General features: G+C 43.1%; 1 protein-coding gene across 1 annotated transcript in view; it reads right to left on the reverse strand.

Annotated features, from left to right (window-relative positions):
- Nucleotides 1-3,967: 3,967 nt before the first annotated feature.
- The window catches only part of LOC104274014 (clathrin light chain A-like), a 23,859-nt gene continuing 4,496 nt past the window's right edge, over nucleotides 3,968-23,330 (reverse strand). Inside the window, exons 2-8 of the mRNA XM_009869522.1 lie at nucleotides 23,190-23,324; nucleotides 10,860-10,897; nucleotides 9,224-9,341; nucleotides 8,132-8,243; nucleotides 6,702-6,755; nucleotides 5,449-5,484; nucleotides 3,968-4,417 (exon numbers count right to left, since the gene is read on the reverse strand). Of these exons, the coding sequence (XP_009867824.1) occupies nucleotides 4,246-4,417; nucleotides 5,449-5,484; nucleotides 6,702-6,755; nucleotides 8,132-8,243; nucleotides 9,224-9,341; nucleotides 10,860-10,897; nucleotides 23,190-23,324 (665 nt within the window). The 3' untranslated portion in view covers nucleotides 3,968-4,245. The remainder of the gene's footprint in view (nucleotides 4,418-5,448; nucleotides 5,485-6,701; nucleotides 6,756-8,131; nucleotides 8,244-9,223; nucleotides 9,342-10,859; nucleotides 10,898-23,189; nucleotides 23,325-23,330) is intronic.

Genomic DNA, 23,330 nt, shown 5'->3' on the forward strand with positions numbered 1-23,330 from the left:
CAGGAACCTTTTGGGTGAGGTGGCGCAGGTCAGTGTAGAACTTGTCCTTTTTCGGAGGGTCAGCATGGAGAGTTGGGGTAAATATGCTGAAGAGAACAACATGTTGCTTGTTGTGTAGTGGGAGGTGTAGGGAGATAATGTGATTGGAATGACCTGTCAGCAGACTTTCAAGTTTGAGGTGACGGAGTTTTTAATCATGAAACCAACTCCTGAAAGGTCTTTCAGTTTTGGGTTTGCCTGACCAATAAGAGTGTGTAGCCCGCACCGTGATCTTTGAGGCTGCCTTCCTCTTGGAGACAAACTTCACTGAGAGCAGCAGTGTCGATGTTGAGTCATGATAGTTTGTGTGCAATCAGAGCAGAACGAAGCTCAGGACGTCCCCTATCCACAGTATCAAGCACGGTTCTAATGTTCCAACATGCAAGTGTCAATCTGAACACACCTTTGGAAGCAGGTGTATGCTTTTGTCTCTTTGTGTTTGTTTGGCTGCATCAGAAGATGCCCGTTGGCTGTGGTTAGCCAACTGGATGGAGGGGGGAGATGATCTTTGGTTACGCTACTTTCTCTAGGCCCCTCTCTGTGTGGAGCAAGCAGTGCTCTCCTTGAGAAACGCTGCTTGGTCATCCAGGATGCTGCCAAACAAGACTGTCATCTCTGGGGTCAGTCTTAAGCGACCCATGTCCTGAACTGCCTGCATGCAGGATTGAGTCTGCGGCTTCCAGTGCACCTTTATCACCTGCTGTTTTGTCCCTCTCCTGTCCCTACAGGACTTCACAAATGTGGGCATAACCTTCAAGCCTGCACAATGGATTTTTTAGGTGAGGCTCAGCGTGTGCAGGACTGGCCCCACCCTCTACTCCTAAGCTACATATGCCAGGGCCTAGCGAGCTTGGACAGTGATAGCAAAGTTCTCAGGATGTAGGTTTAGTTAGAGTATCCTTCTCTTAGATGGATGGCCTTACAGGTCTAAACAAGCTCCATCTGCCTGGGTTTAGAGTTAGGGTTGTCCTTCTCCTAGGATGGTTGCTGGGAGGCTAGCAAGCCCGTCCTACCTGTGGACACACTTAGTCTGACCCTTCAGCTGAGACCTGTCTGGCATGGAAGACCCTATCGGAGGCATATGCCACCACTAGCAACCTCATAAGGGCACGTAAGCTTCTCCCCCATTACAACGGGGTGTCTGTGGATATCACAGAATTATTGAGGCTGGAAAAGACCTCTGAGATCATCAAGCCCAGCCTGTGACCCAACACCACCACATGGGCCAGACCCTGGCACCAAGTGCCACATCCAGCCTCTCCTTAAACAACTCCAGGGACTGTGACTTCACCACTTCCCTGGGCAGTAGATGCACACGTCTTACTGTTTTATGAAGGAGGAGTTGGCTTATGACATTGAAGTCTGTTCACTGAGGCTTTATAATACACCCAGACAGATGCACATGTGTTGATATCTACCTATCTAGTGAAAGGAAAAATGCACAAGCAGTAAATGAATCCTCAGGCCAAAGTGCTTTGAATACTATCAAAAGTTCTAACAGCAACACAAACTCAGCATAGCTGAATAAATGAACCAGTGATTAGGGACAGCATTTGCAGAGAAGGTACAGAGTTCTATGTGTTGAGTTTTGGGCACCGCATAAAAGACATGGAGGTGCTGGCATGGGTCCAGAGCACAAGTACTTGAATTGACTGGCTTTTTGTGTGCCTGCTTATACAAGTTATCTTTGAAAGGAATCAGGTCAGCTGTGTGGGTGAGGAAGCTGAGGTTCATTTACTAAAGTCTGTGGGCCTTGGTACTAAGACAAAGGTCAAAAACTCCGAGATAAAAAATGGTTTTAGAAAACAGCGCATGTTTGTAGGTGCTTTTGAGGGATTGTTTTTGTTTGGCTGGTTGGTGGTTGATTGTGTGGGGTTTCTTCACGTACACAAAGCAGATCTTTCTTAGATAGACAGATATCTGCTGGCTGAAATAGAAGGTCAGAGAGCTGAACCATCCCTGTCTATTGTTTCAAAAAAGTGCTCTTGCTTAAGCCTCTTGTACATCAGGGTACTAAGCTTTATGTTAGGGCACTAGTGAAGACTGTTTGTAAGAATACAAAATACAGGTGCTGTTTCACACCCTTGCTTTCACAAGGAATTTACCCTGGTAGAACTGGACAGTTCACATGAAACTCCAGGTTGCAGGTGTTGAGATACGGAATCATAGAATTGTTGAGGTTGGAGAGGACCTCTGGGATCATCAACTTGAACCGTCAACCCAACATTACCATGACCACTAGACCATGTTCCAGAGTGCCACGTCTACACATTTTCTGAACACCTCCAGGGATGGTCACTTCACCCTGTCCCTGGGTAGCCTGTTCCAATACCTCATCACTCCTTCTTTAAAGAAATTTTTCCTAATATCTAATCCAAACCTCCTCTGGAGCAACTTGAGCCCATTTCCTCTTGTCCTGTCATTAGTAACTTGGGAGAAGAGACCGACCCTGACCTCACTACAGACTCCTTTCAGGTAGTTGCAGAGAGCAATAGACCTCGCCTCAGCCTTCCGTTCTCCAGACTAAATAACCTCAGTTCTCTCAGGCGCTCCTCATAAGACATGTTCTCCAGACCGCTCCAGAGCCCCGGTAAATGCAGCCCCGGTAAATGCAGCCCCGGTAAATGCAGCCCCGGTAAATGCAGCCCCGGTAAATGCAGCCCCGGTAAATGCAGCCCCGGTAAATGCAGCCCCGGTAAATGCAGCCCCGGTAAATGCAGCCCCGGTAAATGCAGCCCCGGTAAATGCAGCCCCGGTAAATGCAGCCCCGGTAAATGCAGCCTTGAGCAACTTGAGCCCATTTCCTCTTGTCCTGTCATTAGTAACTTGGGAGAAGAGACCGACCCTGACCTCACTACAGACTCCTTTCAGGTAGTTGCAGAGAGCAATAGACCTCGCCTCAGCCTTCCGTTCTCCAGACTAAATAACCTCAGTTCTCTCAGGCGCTCCTCATAAGACATGTTCTCCAGACCGCTCCAGAGCCCCGGTAAATGCAGCCCCGGTAAATGCAGCCCCGGTAAATGCAGCCCCGGTAAATGCAGCCCCGGTCAATGCAGACCGGATAAAAGCAGCCGCAGCAGCCCCGGTAAATGCAGCCCCGGTAAATGCAGCCCCGGTAAATGCAGCCCCGGTAAATGCAGCCCCGGTAAATGCAGCCCCGGTAAATGCAGCCCCGGTAAATGCAGCCCCGGTAAATGCAGCCCCGGTAAATGCAGCCCCGGTAAATGCAGCCCCGGTAAATGCAGCCCCGGTAAATGCACCAGGAAATGAAAGCCAAGGAAGCAGAAAAAAATTTTCTTGATCAGAGTATTTCAAATTCAACCGAAGCTCCAACCCTGTAGATGAGCAGCAGATTTGCTCTACAAATTTCCAGTCTGCCACCCTAGTCAAAAAAAGCATCTACAAGAGTGAGTAAGGACAAGGATGCAGTTCGAAAACACCCAAACAGCCTCTGCACAACAGGACTTAGCATATGAAGCCAGCATTGACTACATAGCAGAATAGAACATGGAGTAGAATATCAAAGACTACTCAGTGCCTTGTACTGTATTTCTAGCCCAATAACTGCAGCTGGAGTAACAGCAGAAAACTACACACAACTGATTACCTGCAGAAGCCAGTGTCCTCATTTCCACTAGAAGCGAGATAAGCTCCTTAACAAGCCTGGTGCTCCAGTTTCCTAGAGCTTCTATCTTGTGTGATAAATTGGATAGGGAAGCAGTTTTTAAACTAAAGCTCTCAAGAGCTTTAAGCTTACAGAAGCAAGCAGCACAGCCTCTCAAAAGGCCAGAAGCATTGCTGGCTGGTCAGTCATAAGCAAGGTGAAATCACCAGCAATTAAAAAAAAAAAAATTGTTTGCTCATACTCACATAGAATATCTCTTGTTGAAAGGGAGCAGGAGACCTTAATTCATCCAAAGGCAACACATTTTGCTGTTTAACAGATCTTTAATATCAGTAATGTATGAAGCAACATCTCAGCGCATAATAGCGCTGAGACTACAATTTTGGAGGTTCTCCCATTTCAGACACAGAAAGGAAACATGAGGAATAACATGCAATCGAACAATTATCAGCTCTAGATACATCATGAGGTTTGGTCCAAAATAAACCAGAACATCAAAATAATTAATTCAATTACTGCAAACACAGCTTCTCTGAGTAAAGTTAGATACTGCAGTTGTAGTGTTTCCATTGTGCTTTCCTTCAGCGAACCAGTGGAGCCTGCTTGAGTGAGATGAGGACTGAACGCATGCGGGACACATCTTTTGCCTGCTTACTAGACTTCGGATTAAAGTCACACAGCTGAGCCACACGTTCCCACTCAGTGCCCGGAAAAATCTCTTCTGCATCATTCACAAAGGCTTCTTCAGCTGCCCTAAAAGCAATGCAATGCACTTTCTGTTATTGCCCAATATTTAAGGCACTTCTTCCCTCTTATAGGATGCTATTTCTTTCAGCATGTTTCATAAGAAATGTGACCTAACAGCTGTTTGTGGACATTATGGCTACGTAAGTTCCCACTGCCCCAACCTTGGAGATGAAAGTAGTATGTATGCTAGCAAAAGCAGTGCAAAAGATTGTTCTGTAAAATGTTGGAATACAGGTGTTTGGTTTAAAGAAGAGTTATTGAGATTTTGCCTAATGAGTCACTGCTCAAACTGCTGGAAAATAAGGTACTCCTATGCAGACATTTTATTTATGGAGAAATGCCCAAGTCTTAACTAGTTAAGCCTCTGCCACTTGATGGCTTATACTGGACACTTGCCAACCAGAAATTTATAACACCCTGCAAAGCATGTCTTAAAACAGACTCCCTTTGAGGATTTAAATCAGCCCCAAGGCCTACAGGCCATCATAAAACTATCTGCTGAGGATTTCCAATGCTGTAGTGAAGCAGCATGAATCAAAACAAATTTAAGTCATGAATCCCACACTTGTGCATGCTATAGACAAAAGCATATCTTGGCATAGGGTATGACTCATTTGATGTTAGCTCACAGAATAAACACATTTCTCCTGCTCTCATCCTAAGGAGACTCTAAGGAGGCTTTATGTGCAGGTTAGTGCCAGTAGTTTCCCAACTGTATCGTTCTGGCATTTCTATGCTGCCAAAAGCATTGCTTCAACACACAGATAACACTCCAGCATCTAGTTTACACGAACTGTGGGGCCCTGGTAGCTGAGTGGAAGAGCCTGAGTGCAAAAGCAGTAAACATCAAGACATCAAGCCAAATCCATCTACTCCAACAAGCAGTGCACAAAAAGCAGTGAAGATGACTCTCCCATGAGGGTTCAGCACTGTTCACAGAGATGGCAAGGTTACAGACATCACTATAGACAAGGGTCACTACAACTACTTTATGTGACATGACACTTTTAAAGGGCAGTGAAGATTTTTTACTTAACTGTTCTAGGCTGTAGCAAGGATGATTTATGTTTGTGCTTAAAAGTGAAGAGAAGAAAAGAAACAGAGACACCAAGTTTTAATCAGATAAAGAAAATGAAAATGAGTTTAATGCAGATGATCAGCTGGCTGAACATGCACTAGTAGCTTAGCCTATATTCAGGAAACAGGTTGACAGTTTTATTCTGCAGCATTTATACTACACATTTACACTACACATTTACTTTTGAGATATGGAAATAAAGGCTCTATTGGAATAAAATCTACCAAAATCAACTCTCTGAGACTTCAAGAAAAGTCAAACACCACCTGTAAATCCATCATTTCACAAGTCTTCGTTTACATTCACCTACAGTTAGGTAATAAATTCCACATTGGGCCTTCAATATTAACGCACTCAAAGCCACACCATGGCTCACTAATACACCTTCTAAAGGTGTCACTTTAAGAATCTGTGACAGGGCGATCTTTCAATTCAAGTCTACAAATTAAGGGAAGAAATTAAATACATGAACAAGCCAATGAAAACTGCCATCCTTCCACCACACAGAAACAAACATACTAATTGGGGCTTGAAAGCCATGGATATATTCTTATTGATCCATTAAGCTGGCAAAATGTCTACACAGAACTACTAAACATTCTCCCAGCAGCTAGTGCTGATATTCCAGTATCACCTTCTTGTACTTTTCATCTGTTCTCTAAGGACATTTCCTTCCAGACTTCTACCCTAATTTACAGCAGGTGATTCCTTTCAATTTTCCTCGGCTTATAGAGGTTTATGTACAAGCATTGCTTAATTATTTTTCTGTAGGCAAATCAGGAGCTCAATGCCTGTAACACAGAATGCAGAGTTAAACATTGTGTTTTTCTGTAGAAGTGACTAGGACTAAAACCAGCATCTATGTGAGGCTGCAGACACTAACCTACATACCCAGCAGAGCACCTGCATGGAAACAACTGTAAACCCTTAGATCTAAAGGATACTGAAGTCATGACCAAAATTCTAACAGTTTGTATATTACATGACTTAATCTAAAAGTGCTACATTGTTGTGCGGTGTATGGGATCTTCACAGGAAAATTACACTTAATTCTGCAGATCAGAGTCAGTCCCAAAAGTAAAGGCTATTTACTTATATTAGCTTACACTGCCTTGGAATATTCAGAATTCCCTTTCAGACATTCAGCACTATTTCTGATTCTCCTCATTACCTAGCTGACTAGAAAACAGAGTTAGTAGTTAGGCAACATACACATAACCAATCACGTCAGCGAAGGGTTGTTTGTAGAATGCTTCATCTGCCACCCTAGGTAACAAGTAGTCCAAAAGGCAGGCAAGCAGGCAGGAGAAAAGAAATAAGAATGAGAAGTAGGGAACACTACTGAAGGCAGTTTTAACAAATGCATTCACCTTATCACCTGAATTTACTATAATAGGAAAGCAGTTACCACATGGAATGTATCAAAGCCATTGACTCTGAGGAGCAACACAAAAGCTCTGCTACGCCCTAGAAGCTGGGACAAGCTAGTTTAGGACTAGAGTCCTAGTGTTAGCATTACACTACTTCCCATAGACAGAACATATCAGGAGAGAGATCTCACCTTGATGAGAGTTTCAAACACTTCTTCTATGCAACACTTGTTAAAAGGACCCTGCTCCAAAATAAATAGGCTGCTCTCAAATATATGCCATATAAAAGCTATGGAGGTATCATGAGCTCTGGCCACCAACTAGAAAGAGTGCCAATCCTGTTTCCCCTTCTTGGGGAACTAAAAAACTGTACCTTAGTGAATGGAAGTATCAAATCTATAATTCAGTTGAAGATCAGGCACTCACTTCTTCCTTTAGTAAGGAGTCTACCCTAGGATCCTACTTAAGCCAAACCTGCTGACCATTTTGGTAAAAATGTTCTTTTGAAAAATTAGTTCATCTTGAAGTCTGCAGGCTCCCAAAGTATAAAGCAGCCCTGGTGATTATCTGGACATAATAACACTAACAACCCTAGTGTAGAAGTACAGATCTCAGTGGTATTAAGTTAGTACTATCATATTTATTTTTACAGAGCTTGAAGTCAAAACTCCACAGAGAACCTCTAAGAAAATTTAAGAGCTTACTAGACTAGAAGCCAAGTCATTAGTTTCTGTCCCAGTGCCCATAATTAGACAATTCAAACTCAACACAAGATGGAGTCAGCATTTAGTTTGTCACTAGCCAAACTGAGTCAGGTTATTACTCAAACACTTCCAAAAGCAGCAACCGCAGGTTTTAAGATATCTAATAAAGTAATTTGTAGCAAAGACTAATTGGAAAGGTCACTTCCATAGGTTCTAAAAATAGCAAGCAAGATTGCTAATCTCAAAGTAAATAGCCACCTGTGCAGCTAGGCACATGCAAGCTAGTGGGTAAGCTAAAACTTTTTCTAGTCAGGTTTAAACTTTGTGTCTTAAGGAATATTCAGTAATTCTGGTTCATTATCTTAATACTTCCTCTTGCTATTCTTGGACATTTAATTTGAATTCTAAGAAATCTTAAAACGATACTGGAGAACCATTTCTGAGGAGAGATTACTTCAATGATATGAAGGACTAGTGCCTTCAGACATACTAGAAGTGTTCTAATCACCGTTCCCCATTACTTTCACATCCAGTACCACAACTCTTCAGATGGGTGGAGAAATCTTACCTGTTGCTAGCTTTTGTTTTCTGAAGCTTTTCATCTTGCCTTGCATACCACTCCTCCAATTCCTTTACTGCTTTCTCTTTCCATTCTGCTTCTTGCTTTCGCGAGTTGTCATCTGAAGATTCAAGAACTGATTTGTCAGTCACATTTGTTTCAGCTAGGTCTTGCTAACATTTCAGCTGTTGGCACTAGTACAGTTACTTTATCTACTCCAATAAGTGTCAGGAGATTTCCTGACCTAGGCCACAAGAACTCTAAATACCATGAGCATTCAGAGGATTAGCTAAACAGAATGCCTGTGCTACATAACTAGGACAGTCCATTTCAGTTTAGGATAGGCATTTGTAGACTAATTGAAATTCAGTCAGTCTGTTGGCCCACAAGCTGTTCAAAACCAGAAACAGTCACCTTGTTATCTTAGAACAAAGCTCAGTAAAGCCTCTGCGCTTAGACAAAGTGAGGGATCCTGGCACACAGCCACTTTTACAGTTCAGGATAAGCTCATCTGCTGTAACTGTCCCAGAAGAGGAGCAACAGGCTCAGCTCTATTCAAAATCACATTGTACTGAATGTTCTGTACAAAAAATTTCAAGCAAGGCTTCCTCCCTAATATAAGCGGAAAGCAAACCAGTTTGTAGGCTCTTGGAAGTTGTCCACAGGTAGGTATCACTGCATTTGATAGCTGTATTTAGTTTGGTTACTAGTCCATTACTTAGCTATTAGATTACAATCCACATGACAACAAATGCTTCAGCAATTACAAAATGAGCAATTGTTATCCTTTGAAAAAAAAGGCTGGTGACCACAGTGAGTTTGTTCACTCTTCTGCTGATGGAAGTTGTTAATTTTCTATCCACTTACTTGTAAGCAAAGGGCAGGCTATGTGAATACTCTTAACATTGAGAGCAAGTTGCTTGCTGACTCCTGTACCAGTATTAAGTCTACTTATTGGAAGACTCATCCAGAATTGCGGCTTACATTTAAGAAGCACATTAATTTTTTCCAAGACCCAGAAGCTACACTTGAGAATTCTGCTACTTAAGCTGCCTCTGAGTTACAAGCAAGAACACTACTGCAACAAAACACCCTCCTTACCAAGTTGCTCTAGGCGCTCCTTTTGCTCCTCTCTCCACTTGCGAATACTCTCTGGTTCTGACTGCAGTCGATCTACATGGGATATGGCAGCATAGCAGTCTGTTGGACCATTACTCTCCTTAAAGGGAATGAATAGTAATGTCATTTATACATTGACAATTTAGTATTTAGGATAACTGCCTGCAAGCTACATAAATTTAGATTATTTGAGCTGAGCACAAAACACACTTATCACATGTTATACTGGATTTCAATCTTTAACATGAAAAACATCCTGCCACAGATTACAGCAGGATTAAAGTGAATTAACACAGGACTGCCTCCAGCAATCAGAAATCAAACACAAATTCAAGTTGACTAGGAAATCAAACTGTGCCAGAGCTCTATACCTGAAGAATGCAGAAGATAACATCTAGCACCTCACTACACAGTTGTAGGCTTAGAGATCCTCCAGTTTATTAGGGTTTTTTGTTTGGGGTTTTTCTTTACAGTTTTGTGCATAGGAGTTTAAAATGTTCTCTGTAGCTTATTTGTCTACTTCAGAGACATTTGCAAACTCAGCTGCTATTAAAAGCCAATGACTTTTAAAGACATTACAGAATGTGAGTTGCTGTACTCAGCTTAGAACACAAGAGACATTTCAACATTTGAGCATCACAACAGCATGAGTACTAGCGTACTTTTTACTATACAATAGCTCAAAGACTTGCAATTAACAGGGCTATCATTAATACACTTGATTTGGAAAGCTAATTAATATTGTGCTATTTGCCCCAGAGGATACGCCAAGTCCTAATTTTATGAGTTCCCCATACTCTTAAATACCACTTCTGATAGTACCAGATGAATTGCAGCTCTTTGGACCTCCTGTAGCCTTCAGTGAAAGAATAATGCAACATCACAACAACAGTGAGATATAAAAATGTTAGCAGCAGTGAAATCTGTTTATGTCTCCAAAAAGCTCAGTGTTCACTTAAAACTCTATCGAGGACTAGCTCATACGCGGGCCTCTTCCCAAGCATTCGTTTGATTAGGGCTATCCAGCCAGCTCTAACAGCAGACAAAGGCAGTGCTTCAGCCAAACTAGTGTGAAAATCAGTTACAGTACAATGATTACCTTCACATGCCTCATTCCTCCTTGACTAAGAGTCTCCTCTTTTTGTCATTACCATGGCTGACTATGACTTATTTAACCAGTAGGCTAATTTCACGCAAATTTTTATCACTAAGTGTGTAATTTTTTTCAGTCTGTTCCCTCTAAGACCAGTCTTGATAAATAACCAGGAGGCATGAATTACCCTTAAAGAACAAGCAACTCAGAAATGCTTTCAGCTTTTTAGCCAGTGGTAAATCAATATTAAGTCATACCACAGAGCCTCTCAATCTACTTACAGAGGTTATGTCCTATTAAGCTGTAATTTATAACGGACTGTTGCTTTCAGTTGCCTCGAAGTTCAGAAGAGGGGCATACTAAGAGCATTAACAGCCACAGGAGATGACCTATGAGAATAGAAGTTCCTCTTCAGAGGTGAGATAAAAGCACATTAGAGACAAGAAATGGGAAGTGTTACTCTAGATTTAGGTAGGTTTTCCAAGTAAAACAATACAATCTAGGTACAGAATACTTCTGTCTTACCTGATAGTCATCTCCATTAACCACTCCATCAACAGCACCTGTAATTAAGTGACTGTAGTTTAGCTATTTGAGAAAAGACAGAACAACCAGATTTATTGCTTTCAGTAACTTGTATGGAAAGCTTTACTAAAGTATCTAATGTACAACTTAGACAAGTGATCATTATGTGATACCATGCAGGGTCACTTCCTTATGTCTGCGCTTTTCCAGATATGCACAAGAAACCAACAAAAAAAAAAACCACTAATAAAAAGTCACTTCATCATGAGCTCATGCTTCAGGCTACATAAACAGCAGAGCAAATACTGCTGAGAAGTTGCTACAGACAGTTCTAAAGTTACTCCTCCCTATCTTAGAAGATAGCTACTAACCAACTACTCAGAAGCTGAGAAACACGACACTTTCACTGTTTTATTCTCTCCCTCAAAGACTAACAATTCTACAGCCAACACTTAGGAATTCTTATCCTTGTTTGGTTGCCTCCTAATTCCTAATCAGATCAAAAGATTCAGCTAGCATTCCTAGCAAAGTCACCTTTCTGTAAAGGCATGTGTCACAGTTCAAGCCAATTGCCTGGGCTGACAACAGAGAACCATTTCTAGTTCAGAAGAACAGAGAACAGATCACTTGCTCACTCCTTCCCCCATCTCCACAGGGATGTAGAGGGAGAAAACTCAACCAAAAAGGCTCAAGGATTGAGATTAAGGACAGGGAGGGTAATAATCTAACATTTAAGATGACAGGTAAAAAGACCAGAGAGACTTGGTGAGAAAACAGATCTTAATTTACCATCACCTTGCAGGATAGTGAGAGGAATACATAAATAAATACAACCCGAACTTAAATACACTCCCCCTCCACCCCTCAAATCAGTGCAATCAGGTCCATCTGGCCATTACTCATCTTCCATAGCAGCTCCTCCTTCCTGAGAAAGAGGGCTCCTCACAGTCTTCTCTTGATGTCCACCTCACAACAGGCAATCCTCTTCCTTCTCGTGAGTCTACTGGGGCCACAGATCACTCTGGGCACATCCTCCACTGATGCCCCATCTCTCCCCGCTCTTGCACAGTATTCTTCACATACCCCCCACATCCTGGACATTCTCACCACCGGCTATCCTTTCAACTGGCAGAGAACCATCTTCCTGCTATCTCAGCCATGACAGGCTGAGAACCCAGGGAAAGGTTCTGCTCCAGTGGCCTTCTCCCTCTCCACCTCCTCCGGGACCCTTTACCCCTCTCTTTCTTCTCAGGATCACATTCCTTTGGTCTCTTCTTATCTCCTCATCCTCCAGCAGAAAAACTCACCAAACAAAAACAGGACAGATCAAAACTAGACAAAACCAGAAGAGAAAGAGAACAGTGGGTTCGCCTCTTAAATACCTGGATCATTGCAGAGGCACTGACTGGCCTGACCCTAGTCAAAGGCAGGTTCAACTCCTACCTGGGGGTGTGGAAGGTTCTCAAAGTTTCACAAGCCATCCCACACAACTCCACCCCTGCTTCTTAAAATCCCATCAGACTCAAGCTCATGACAACATTTGTCAGCTTCCTACTTCAGCTGCAGCATTATTCTCTCTGAAGTGACTCTGGCTGCAGAGCCTCAGTAAGAGAGGCTGCTAAGAATCTTTGCTATAGAACACTAAAATTCAGCTGTATGGAGATACATAGCAGTTGTGAAACAAACATTTGTCTTTGTGAATCTCAATTCACAAACAACAACATTGTCAAGAATCACTGAAGACAAGGATCATGACCACCTGAGGAACCTGAATATACACAAGTTGATGGGACCTGATGAGATGCATACTAGAGTCCTGTGGGAATTGGCTGATGTAGTTGCAAAGCTATTCTCCATGTAATTTTTAAAAGTCATTACGGTCATGAAGACAGTGAGTGGAGGCAAGTTCATGGTCAGGGCAGCAGGTGAACTCTCTCCTTGCCCACCTTGCCCAGGTGCCTCTGAACAACAGATGTGAGGATCTGCCTGAGGAAGGCCAGTCAATGAAGATGTGGATGATGGGCAGTCTGCACCAGAGGTATCTCCAAGGTCAGACAGGTCCACCACCCGTATCACTATCACATCCAGAAGGAAGAAAAGAGGGGTTATATTTGTAGGTGACTCCCTTCTAAGGGGAACAGAGGGTTGAATATGCTGGGTAGACCTTCCTCACAGTGAAGTCTGCTGTCTCTCTGGAGCACAAGTTAAGGACATAACCAGGAAACTTCCTAGCTTGGTAAGGTCCTCAGACTATTACCCACTACTGATTTTCCATATAGGTGGAAGCTGCAACTTGTAGTCCAAGCAAATCAAAAGAGACTTCAGGGCCTTGGGATGGTTGCTGAGGGAATCTGGGGCACAGGTTATTTTTCCCTCTCTCCTTCCAGTGGTGGGCTGTGACATTGAAATGAACAGATCACATGGCTTCACTGCTTCTGTCACCACCACAGTTTGGGTTTTCTGACAATGGGATGGCCTATACAGCACCAAGCTTGCTGGTGTCAAATGGGAGACACCTTTCCCAAAGTGGGGAGAGGGTCTTTGCTCAAGAGATTGTGAGGCTGATCGACACAGCTTTTATCTAAATGTGAAGGGGGAGGGGGACAATATCAGGCTTGTCTGGGCCAAGCTGTGGGGTGACATACCAGGCAGGGTTAGACGGACAGAGTGCTAGTAAGGGCTTTCAACCTGTTGCCCTGAGGCACACTGGGGACATTGTAGCACAATTCAAGTCTTATGGAGATGAGCCAGGGGCTCCTGAGGTCATAGGAGCCATCAGGGAAGCATCCGAGAAACACCTCAAGGGAATTAAGGGGTGTTCCTCTAAGAAGGTGACTCAGCCAACAGCCCAGCTGAAATGCCTCTACAAGAATGCAGGCAGCACGGGCAACAAACAGGAGGAGTTGGAAGCTACCATGCTGGCTGTTACTGAAACTTTGTGGGATGAAGTTTATGACTGGAGTGTGGCTGTTGATGGCTACAAGCTGTTGAGAAGGGACAGGCCAGGAAGGAGGAGCAGAGGCACTGCCCTCTATGTTAAGAGATGAATAGAGTGTGAAGAGATATCCCTAAAGAATAGCCAAGAGCAAGTGAAAGGTTATGGGTAGGAATTAGAGACCAAGGGAATAAGGAGAATCTTGTGGTTGGTGTCTACTACCGGCCTCTCGATTAAGGGAGGCCTACTGACAAAGCCTTCTTACTTAAGCTACAGGATGCATAGTGCTCACAGGCTCTCATCCTACTTGGAGACTTCAACCACTCCAACATCTGCTGGAGAAGTAACATAGTGAGCTGTAGGCAATCCAAGAGACACCTGGACTGCATGAACCATGACTTCTTAAGCCAGGAAACAGACAGCCCTACCAGAGGGGATGTGATACCAGACCTGATGGTCACCAATGCAAGTGAGCTCATCAGGGATGTGAGGATCGGATGCAGCCTGAGCTGCAGTGATCATGCACTAGTGCTAAGTCCTAAGGGATACAAGTCAGACAAGGAACATAGTCAGGATGCAGAATTTCAGGAAAGCAGAATTCCAGCTCTTCAAGGAGTTAGTCAATAAGACCCCCTGGGAAACCATCCTCGGGACAAGGGAGCAGAACAGAGCTGGCAGATCTCTAAGGACACTTTCCATAGAGCTCAAGAACTCTCCATGCCCAAGTGTAAGAAATCAAGCAAGTCAGGGAAAAGACCAGCATGGCTGAGTCAAGACCTGCTGGTCAAACTAAAAGGCAAGAAGGAACTGCACAGGCAGTGGAAGCAGGGACAGGTATCTTGGGCAGAGGACAAGGATGCTATGTGGTTGTGTAGGGATGAGGTCAGGAAGCCCAAGGCATGGCTAGAGCTGAACTTGGTAAGGGTTGCAGGGAATAACAAGAAGGGCTTCTACAGGTATATCAGCCCGAAAGGGACAGGTATCTTGGGCAGAGTACAAGTATGCTGCCTAGATGTGTAAGGGATGAGGTCAGGAAGGCCAAGGCACAGCTCAAGCTAAACTTGAAAAGGGACACAAAGAGTAACAAGAAGGGCTTCTCTAGACATATCCACCAGAAAAGGAAGGTTAGGAAGGTTAAAGAAAGTGTACCTCCTCGATGAGGAAGACTGGTGAGCTAGCAACAGCAGAAAAGGAGAAGGCTGAGGTTCTCAACAGCTTTTTTGACGTGATCTTCACTGGCAACCTCTTCCCTCTCTCCTGAGTTGAAGGACCACAAGATGGGGACAGAGGGGTCAAAGTCCCTCCCACTGCAAGTGAAGATGAGGCTTGTGACCACCCGAGCAACCTGAACATACAAAGTCCACGGGACTGGATGACAAGCATCCCAGAGTCCTGGGCAGAACTGGCTGCTGTAGTTGCCAATCATGTCAGCCAGGTGAAGTCCCTGGCAACTGGAAGAAGGGAAACACTGCAATCATTATTTAAAATGGTAGAAAAGAAGACCCCAGGAGCTACCAACCTGTCAGCCTCACTTCTGTGCCTGGAAAGATCATGGAACAGATCCCCATGGAAGCCCTACTGAGGCACATGAAGTACAGGGAGGTGATTTGAAGCAGCCAGCACAGCTTTACCAAGGGCAAGTCCTGCCTGACCAACCTAGTAGCTTTCTAAAATGGAGTGACTACATCAGTCGACAAGTGAAGAGCAATGGGTGCCATCTATCTCAACTTCCACAAAGCCTTTGACCTTGTGGTCCCCCACAACATCCTTCTCACTAAGCTGGAGATGCAGATTCAATAGGTGGGCTGTTTGGTGGATAAGGAATTGGCTGAATGGTTACATCTAGAGGGTAGTAGTCAACAGCTCAATGTCCAGATGGAGAAGGGTGTCAAGTGGTGTCCCTCAGGGTTCTGTACTGGGACCAGTGCTGTTTAATATCTTCATGAATGACAGAGACAGTGGGGTTGAGTGCACCCTTAGCCAGTTTGCAGGTGACACCAAGCTGAGTGGTGCAGTCACCACACCAGAGGGTTGAGATGTCCTGTAGAGGCACCTGGACAAGCTGTAGAAGCAGGCCTGTGTGAACCTCATGAGGTTCAACAAGGCTGAGTGCAAGGCCCTGTACCTGGGTTGGGACAATCCTTGTCAAAAATACAAGTTGAAGTATGATGTGATGGAAAGCAGCCCTGCAGAAAAAGGGACTTGAGAGTACTGATGCGCAATAAGCTGGACATGACCCAACAATGTACACTTGCAGCCCAGAAGGCAATCACATCCTGGGCTGCATCAGAACTGTGGCCAGCAGATCAACAGAGGTGACTGAGCCCCTCTACTCTGCTCTGGTGAGACCTCACCTGGACTACTGTCCAGCTGTGGAGCTCTCAACACAAGAAGTATGTGGACTTGTTGAAGCAGGTCCAGAGGAGGGCCACAAAGATGTTCAGAGGGCTGGAGCACTTCTCCTACAAGGAGAAGCAGAGAAAGTTGGGGTTTTTCAGGCTGGAGAAGAGAAGGCTCCAAGGAGACATTACAGTGGCCTTCCCGCACCTGAAGGAAGCCTACAGGAAAGCTGGGAAGGGACTGCTTATAATGCCATGTAGCAACAGGATGAGGGACAATCATTTTAAATTAGAGTAGGGTAGATTTAGATTAGACATCAGAAAGAAGTTCTTTACAATGAGGGTGGTGAAACACTGGAACAGGTTGCCCTGAGAGGAGGTGGAGGCCCCATCCCTGTAGGCATTCAAGGTCAGGCCCGATAGGGCTCTGAGCAACCTCGTGACTGCAGGTATGAACAAGATGACCTTGAAAGGTCTCTATGTAACACCTGCCCGCATGATACAACATGTCATTTACTACCTTTGTGTCACCCATAACATCACAATGTATAAGCTTGTCAGACTGAACTGTTTCTGCCACCTTAACACTCTTTAATGAGAGTCACACCATAGTAGATGAAAAATCAACCTATTTTGCATGACCATTTTAAAGATAGCTAATTTACCTAAAAATAAGAGCATTATGCTGCTGTATCCTCTACTGCTTTGTGATTATGTATGCTCCAGTTTCATGCTAGTAGTGTTAAAAATCTCTTCATACTCCTTCATAAGGGTACTAAGCGTGTATTAAGTCCACTTCCTGAATGTACTGAGATCTGTTTTAAAGGCAGTTTAAAAAGATGGTTTTGAGCATTCATGAAAACATGGGATTGCAATTCTAAATCATGGAAACAGAGCTGTGGGATTTTTACTTACTCCTTCAGAATGTTTTTGACTTAAGAAATTAAATATTTAGTAGAATATTCATCATCTCTAGAGCATAAAGTTTCAATGCAAGTCTTTCCAACTCTCTGGAAGCACACAGATGAGAAAGGCATTGCAAAACTGACATCTGGACATGAACCACACTTAGGAAATTACTCTAGCTAGAACCTTATTGCACAGCCAGCAATGGTAATTGGAAGGCAAGAGCACATAATGACTAGGGTCTGGTCCACGGCCATGTCCACTGAAATCTGTTAAGAAGTTCCCCCAACCTGCTAATGGCCAGGGCCTTTCAAGCTATTGACAGAAGATCGGGGGGAAAAAAAAAAAACAACCTTTCAGTTGTGAGAACCTAGTATTTTATAACTAGACTCCTATACCTGAAAGATGGTAGCTAGTTGCTATTCCTCTGCAACCACAGGAGCCAAAAAGAACTGGTCTGAGAGGCATGTAAAGCTAACAACCCTGCACATCACTCCACACCAAGCTAGAAGCTCCCTTGGAACAGCTTTGTAGAAATCACTGCACATACACTGACTTCTGCAGTTACAGCTTCAATTAACAGTTCTACTCTTAATAGGCTTACAAAGACTAATGACCCCCCAAAAAACCCACAACCAAACATGTTTACACTTCACTGTCCTTCCATTTAAACCCATCTGCGTTACAAATGCATGCTGCAGCTGTTCACCTTGTTTTGACAGGGCTGGAATTAAACTAGGATCTATAATTCATACTGACATTAACAGCTTGAATAAGCCAGCTGTCCATTCTGCCTGCCTTGGAAGAGCAGAAAGCAATTCACACATTCAGACAATCAAACTGGAGACACAAGTTTATTGCTAGAACACTCAAGAGAGGTTAGCTTTTAAATATATGTAGTTCTCATCTCCAGAAGGCAGGCAGTTGTTTCATGAGAGCAACTCCTTGGAAAGCACTGACTCATCAAGTGAGAGGGCTAGTAAACCTTGAAGATTCTTCCAAGCACTGTGATAATACGACTAAGTTTTATTGTTAAACCAAAAATATTCATTAAGGTATTCAGTACTCAGGTTGGTAGTCTGCTGAGGTAAAAGAAGCAACATTACTAATGATGGCTGTGGCTGCAGTAATAGATGCGTTTGTCTTAGGGCCACTTTTCTTCTGGTTTTCTTCAGTCACTGCACAGAGCTAGGTGTTTCCAGATGGCACTCAAGTCAGAAGCATTAAAAATACAAAAACCAAATTTCCTATCTCTTCTGAGCTCCCTAGAACTTGTGATTAAAATGAAGAATCAGCATGCTGACCAAGCATACCACAACTAGAAGAGGAAATGGCACTCTACCAGCATGCTGTCATATGCCAGTACAAGTATGTTAACTGGAACAAGAGGAGTAATAGTTATACATTCTCTCACTTCAGCTCTCAAGTCTCAGTGTCTGTGCAATTCCTTATGAAGTCTAGAAAAATTACAGATATGAAGGCTGGCAAGCAATCAATGCCAGTTGTGTATCAGGTTTTTATCTACAAAACCATGTCATTGTCTACAAAACCTGACTTCACACAGAAACAGCCTAAATACTGTTACTGCTATCATCATTTTTTCATCGGCCATCAACAAGAGCTCTCCGCTGGTTTCAGAGTCCATCTAATTCTATCACAGTATTGTATCTTGAAGGTCCTGCACATTTAGAACTATTCTAGTTAGTAACGATCCATATTCCTTGGTGTCTGCTTCCGAACTTAAGATAAAGCTTTACTTCTAAGGATGCTGTTGCAAAAAATATGTCCAAACAACACATGCTGACAAGGGGGTAATAGTGAACTTCCACACAGAAAACCAGATAGTTTAAGAGTCTGGAAGGGTTCAGACAGGATAAGCTATAAAAGCTACCTCACATTTGCAGGAGAGAGGGAACAGTCAAGCCTGACAGAAACAGCTAGAATCAGCGCTCTCCACATGTACTAGAGCTTACAAAAGAAAGGGTTGGGTAGCTTGAAGATAAGTATAACAATTCTGTCACATCAGTGCTACAAATCAACAAATGGCTTCAGAGGATTATCACAATGATGATCAGAATGCAACTACTTGCACTAATACCAGACTCAGTACTACCTGGCTTAGCCTTGTTCACTAGTCCTCCTGAAGCCTTACTCTTAACGCAAAAGACAATGACTACCAGGACAGTCGGAGGCAGGACTTTGCAGAGGCACCTCTTCTAATACAAGTCTAACTGTTTCCCAACACATGGATTAGTTCCTCCTGAGGTCCTCCTATCCAGGTATGCTTTGAAAAAAGTCCTCATGCAGAACTGAACTTCAATATCTCCACACATAATTTTATGACCTACTTTCAGCATCTTTTAAGTAAACTCTACTGCTTCATTGGTGAACTAGTCGCTACAGTTAAACAAACAGAAAAAACAAAACAGAAAAACATAACCAAGTTTAATATATTCTGGCATAAGGTTAAGTGATTTCATCACCTAATGCCTAGATTTCTGACCTTTTTCTTCTGGGCAGACATCATGCTTGCTCTTCATCTACCTCTAACCCAGAAGAAGATGAGAATGAAGACTCTTCTCCAAAGTTTTTGTTTAGATAGTTTTTCTAGGCATAACTCATCCTCATGCTTGTGTGCAAAATAAAGGCAAACAGATAAGGAAGAGTGGTTCTTTCCTGTGTTTTAGTTGTAACCTGCTGTCACATCAAAACCCACTGTAATTCCCTCACCTTCAATATATTCAAAAGGCTAGATCACACCTTCCTCTCTCTGCAATAATGCTGTGCCATAAGAGCTTCTGTAACTTCCCAACACACGTAGTATTCTCTTGTAAGCAGTAAAATAGGAATGGGTTTTTTCCACCACAAGCTTTATAATAATGAAGTATCACAAGTCAGCAAATAGTTAAACATTCCTTGCTATACCTTTCTCAGTACTACCTTAGAGTTTGCAAGACTCAAGATACTGGTTGCACAGCAAAATGCAGAACAATGGCTGTTCAAGCCATTAAGTCACAAGTAACAAATCACAAATAGTAACTGTCTGTGGTGCTAACTAAAGGGACAAGAGGAAACAACTCTTTCGTAATGAATTGATATTCAGTCCCTGGAAGGGGGACTCAGAAGATGGAGAAACATAATTCATTCAAGTTCACTTAAAAATGACAGAGCTTGAAACCAGGAAGGCAGTGTTTGAGATAAGACAGTCTATATTAAACTTGCATGCATTTCCATGATTGTTAACATGTAAAAACGCTTATCTCTGAATGTCATTTTCCATACAAAGCTACCTGACAAATGTTCTAGAAGCCACACACTTCAACATGAACTCGCTCTCTCCCACTCAGAAGACACAGCAAGCTCTAAAATCTTAAAGATCTAGTACTGCCAGACTGGAGAGAATTAAAGAATTTGATGGTAAATAAGTGCAGGCATTGATTTATCACTGAAATCTCATAAAAGACAGTTACTAATAACTAGGCAACACCACTGTATTAGTTGTTATGTAGTACTTTGTTTTCTGAAGCAATGATTATGCTTCATCTTCTTTCAAGGGAAATAAAATCAGTTTTCACATGCTCAGGAAGCTTGAACAGGATAGTTATTTATCTAACAGTCTCCTGGTTCAGACCAGTATTCCAAATCCGACATAAAGTGACAATGAGTGAGACACATGAGCTTGGCAATATTATGTCACTTCCCCCATACTCACTCAGTATCCGACATTACTATAATTAACAGAAATATACAGCATTATCAGCTTCCCGATATTAACAGTTCATGGAGTTCACTACTGTCCATGTATTTGTCTAATTTTTTTAAAGGCTGCAGTTGAAAAAAACCTGTTTGTTGTACGAGACACCACATTTCTTATAACTGTATTTCAAGAAGTTGGGAACTGCTTTACACAGTATTTCAAGAAGGTGGTGACTGGTTCACACAGTATTTGAAGCTAAGATCTTCAAATTTCAGTTGAGAGCTGCCTTAGTTATAACTTTTGGCCCAATATTTAGAAAGCAAATGTATCCAACAGACCTGTAAATAAGGAGCTCAGAGGGTTACAGTTTAAAAATATAAATCTACAAATCACCAATCACAATGCTTAAGGATTTACATAACAATTTATATTATTTCCGAAAGTAATTTGCATTCACCTTTTAGTTACAAAACTAGTTAGTTTAATAAACTAATATGCACTAGAGACTAGAGCTGCCTGATATTAGGATACTGATCAGATAAGAAATCTCAAACACAACTGGCAACCAAAGTCATTGGATCATTTATCACCACGCTTGAACCATTACATTTTGCGCTGTGGCAGTTCCACAGTCATTAACAAGTAAGGAGTAAGTACAGGCTTTGACAGTCAACAAATGGATATTCTTTTAAAAAGTGAGACCACTGAAAGTCCACCAGCACAATCTGCTATGCCTGTTTAACAGGCCAGAGAATAAATGCAATTGTAGCACATACAAGAAGGCACCACACATATCACACCTAGACTTTCCAGATCCTTCGATCATACCTCCACATCATATAATTTGTGACCCTCTTTCTAGAGAAAGGTACTCAATAACACTTTCGCATTCCATGACAAGTGAACTTACGTGACTTGAGAAAAAACTCTTGAAAACCAGCTTAAGAACTACTTTCACATATCAAGCCAATCCAGAAGTATTTAACAATTTGACTTTTCCACAACGAATTACTCAGCAATGGCCACACAGCATGCCTGTCGAGAAAGTATGGATCTAGTTGGTTCCCACACCTTGTGAGAAAGGCCAAGAAATTCAAATAGCTACTTTAATGTTACGGAGTCTTGTCTGGAATGTAAAGACCATAAGGCATAATGCTTATCAGAGGCTTCTGAAAGCAGAAGGGAAGTACTCACTGTGTCTGTTTCTGCACAATACAATGAATACAGAAGTCAAATTATGTCTTATACCAAAGCAGCATGGTGTTCTGATAACCATTATCCTCATGTTCTACAGCTTGAGCAAGTTACTCCCCTTTTACAAGAAGTACATAGTCCATACGTTTAGATAGTCCATGAATGAGCTGGCTTTAAGGGCTGCACTGGAACCAGCAGGTTTTCATTACTCAGTTTATCTAGTTGGGCTTTATTCCAACAGATACTATGAACCTGTATACTCATATGTAAGATATGGCAGTAATTTCAGAAGTCAGGCTGCATAAGACTTAATTCTAAAGAAGTTCCAGCAGTGAACTGGGAAGCAGTTATTCAACTTAGTCTGAAGAGCAGCATCTTCCAGAAGTGACAAAATAACATCACAGGAGCAAATATGCTTCTATGGACCTAGCGACAAGTACAAGCAAATCTTCCAAGACTATTGAAATATCAGTTGAAAGCAGCATCCTACATTCACAATTCCTTTCCACTTAGACATACGTTAAAAACACTAAACCTTCTGTAATCAGATGTGTTCAATTAGGGCTGCTTTAGCTACTATTAGACTAACTAAAAACACACTAACCTCTAGTTCCCAATATACACAGCCAGCCTCCTCCGAAGGTAACGTGTTTTTCAGTGTCAGTTCTCACACTCAGTGCAAAGGTTACCAATAAACAAAGGCTAGAGGTTTCTTAAATTAAACATTAGCTCAACTGTTAGCACACTAAGATCATTGCCTCTGAAGACTGAAACACAAGTGGCAGAACACAACACATTTATCACGTTTTCAGTAAATCTTCACGCAGGCTCCCAGATTAGAGGGTATGATAGTTACTCCGCACTGTTCTCTACAAGCTACACTTGGGCAAGCCTCGGCATCTACACATCTTTAAGAGATATAAACACAACCCGGTCTGAGGGAGCACACTCACCCTGAGCACACCCAGAACGACCAAGACAACACGCCTGCACGGTCCAGACCTGATGCCGGTACCACCCCCGGACAACCAGGCCCCACTTGCCGAAGTGCTTGGGGCAGGAAGCTGAGGCAAGGGTATCCCCGGCACCTCCCCCTCCCGGCCATAAGGCCTCAGAGGAAGACGGGAAACCGAGAAGTCCCGCCAGGCCGAGACCCTTCGCCTCCCCGCCCCACCCACCGGGCACCATGCCTCCCTCCACAAGGCCCCCAGTCACAGGGAAGGGCCATGGAGCGGGGCCCACCGTCCCACCACACGTACCCGAGCCGAGGCTACCTGGAATCTGCAGCTCCGCCGGCACCTCGCCGCTCTCTAGGATGCTGTAGCCCTCGTCGTTCTCGATGCCCGCTATCTCATTCTCTTGCTGCGCCAGGAAAGCGGCGGCAGGATCCTCCTCTGGGC

The sequence above is a fragment of the Apaloderma vittatum genome, unplaced genomic scaffold (assembly GCF_000703405.1).
Source record: "Apaloderma vittatum isolate BGI_N311 unplaced genomic scaffold, ASM70340v1 scaffold7165, whole genome shotgun sequence".
In the NCBI taxonomy this organism is placed as follows: domain Eukaryota; kingdom Metazoa; phylum Chordata; class Aves; order Trogoniformes; family Trogonidae; genus Apaloderma; species Apaloderma vittatum.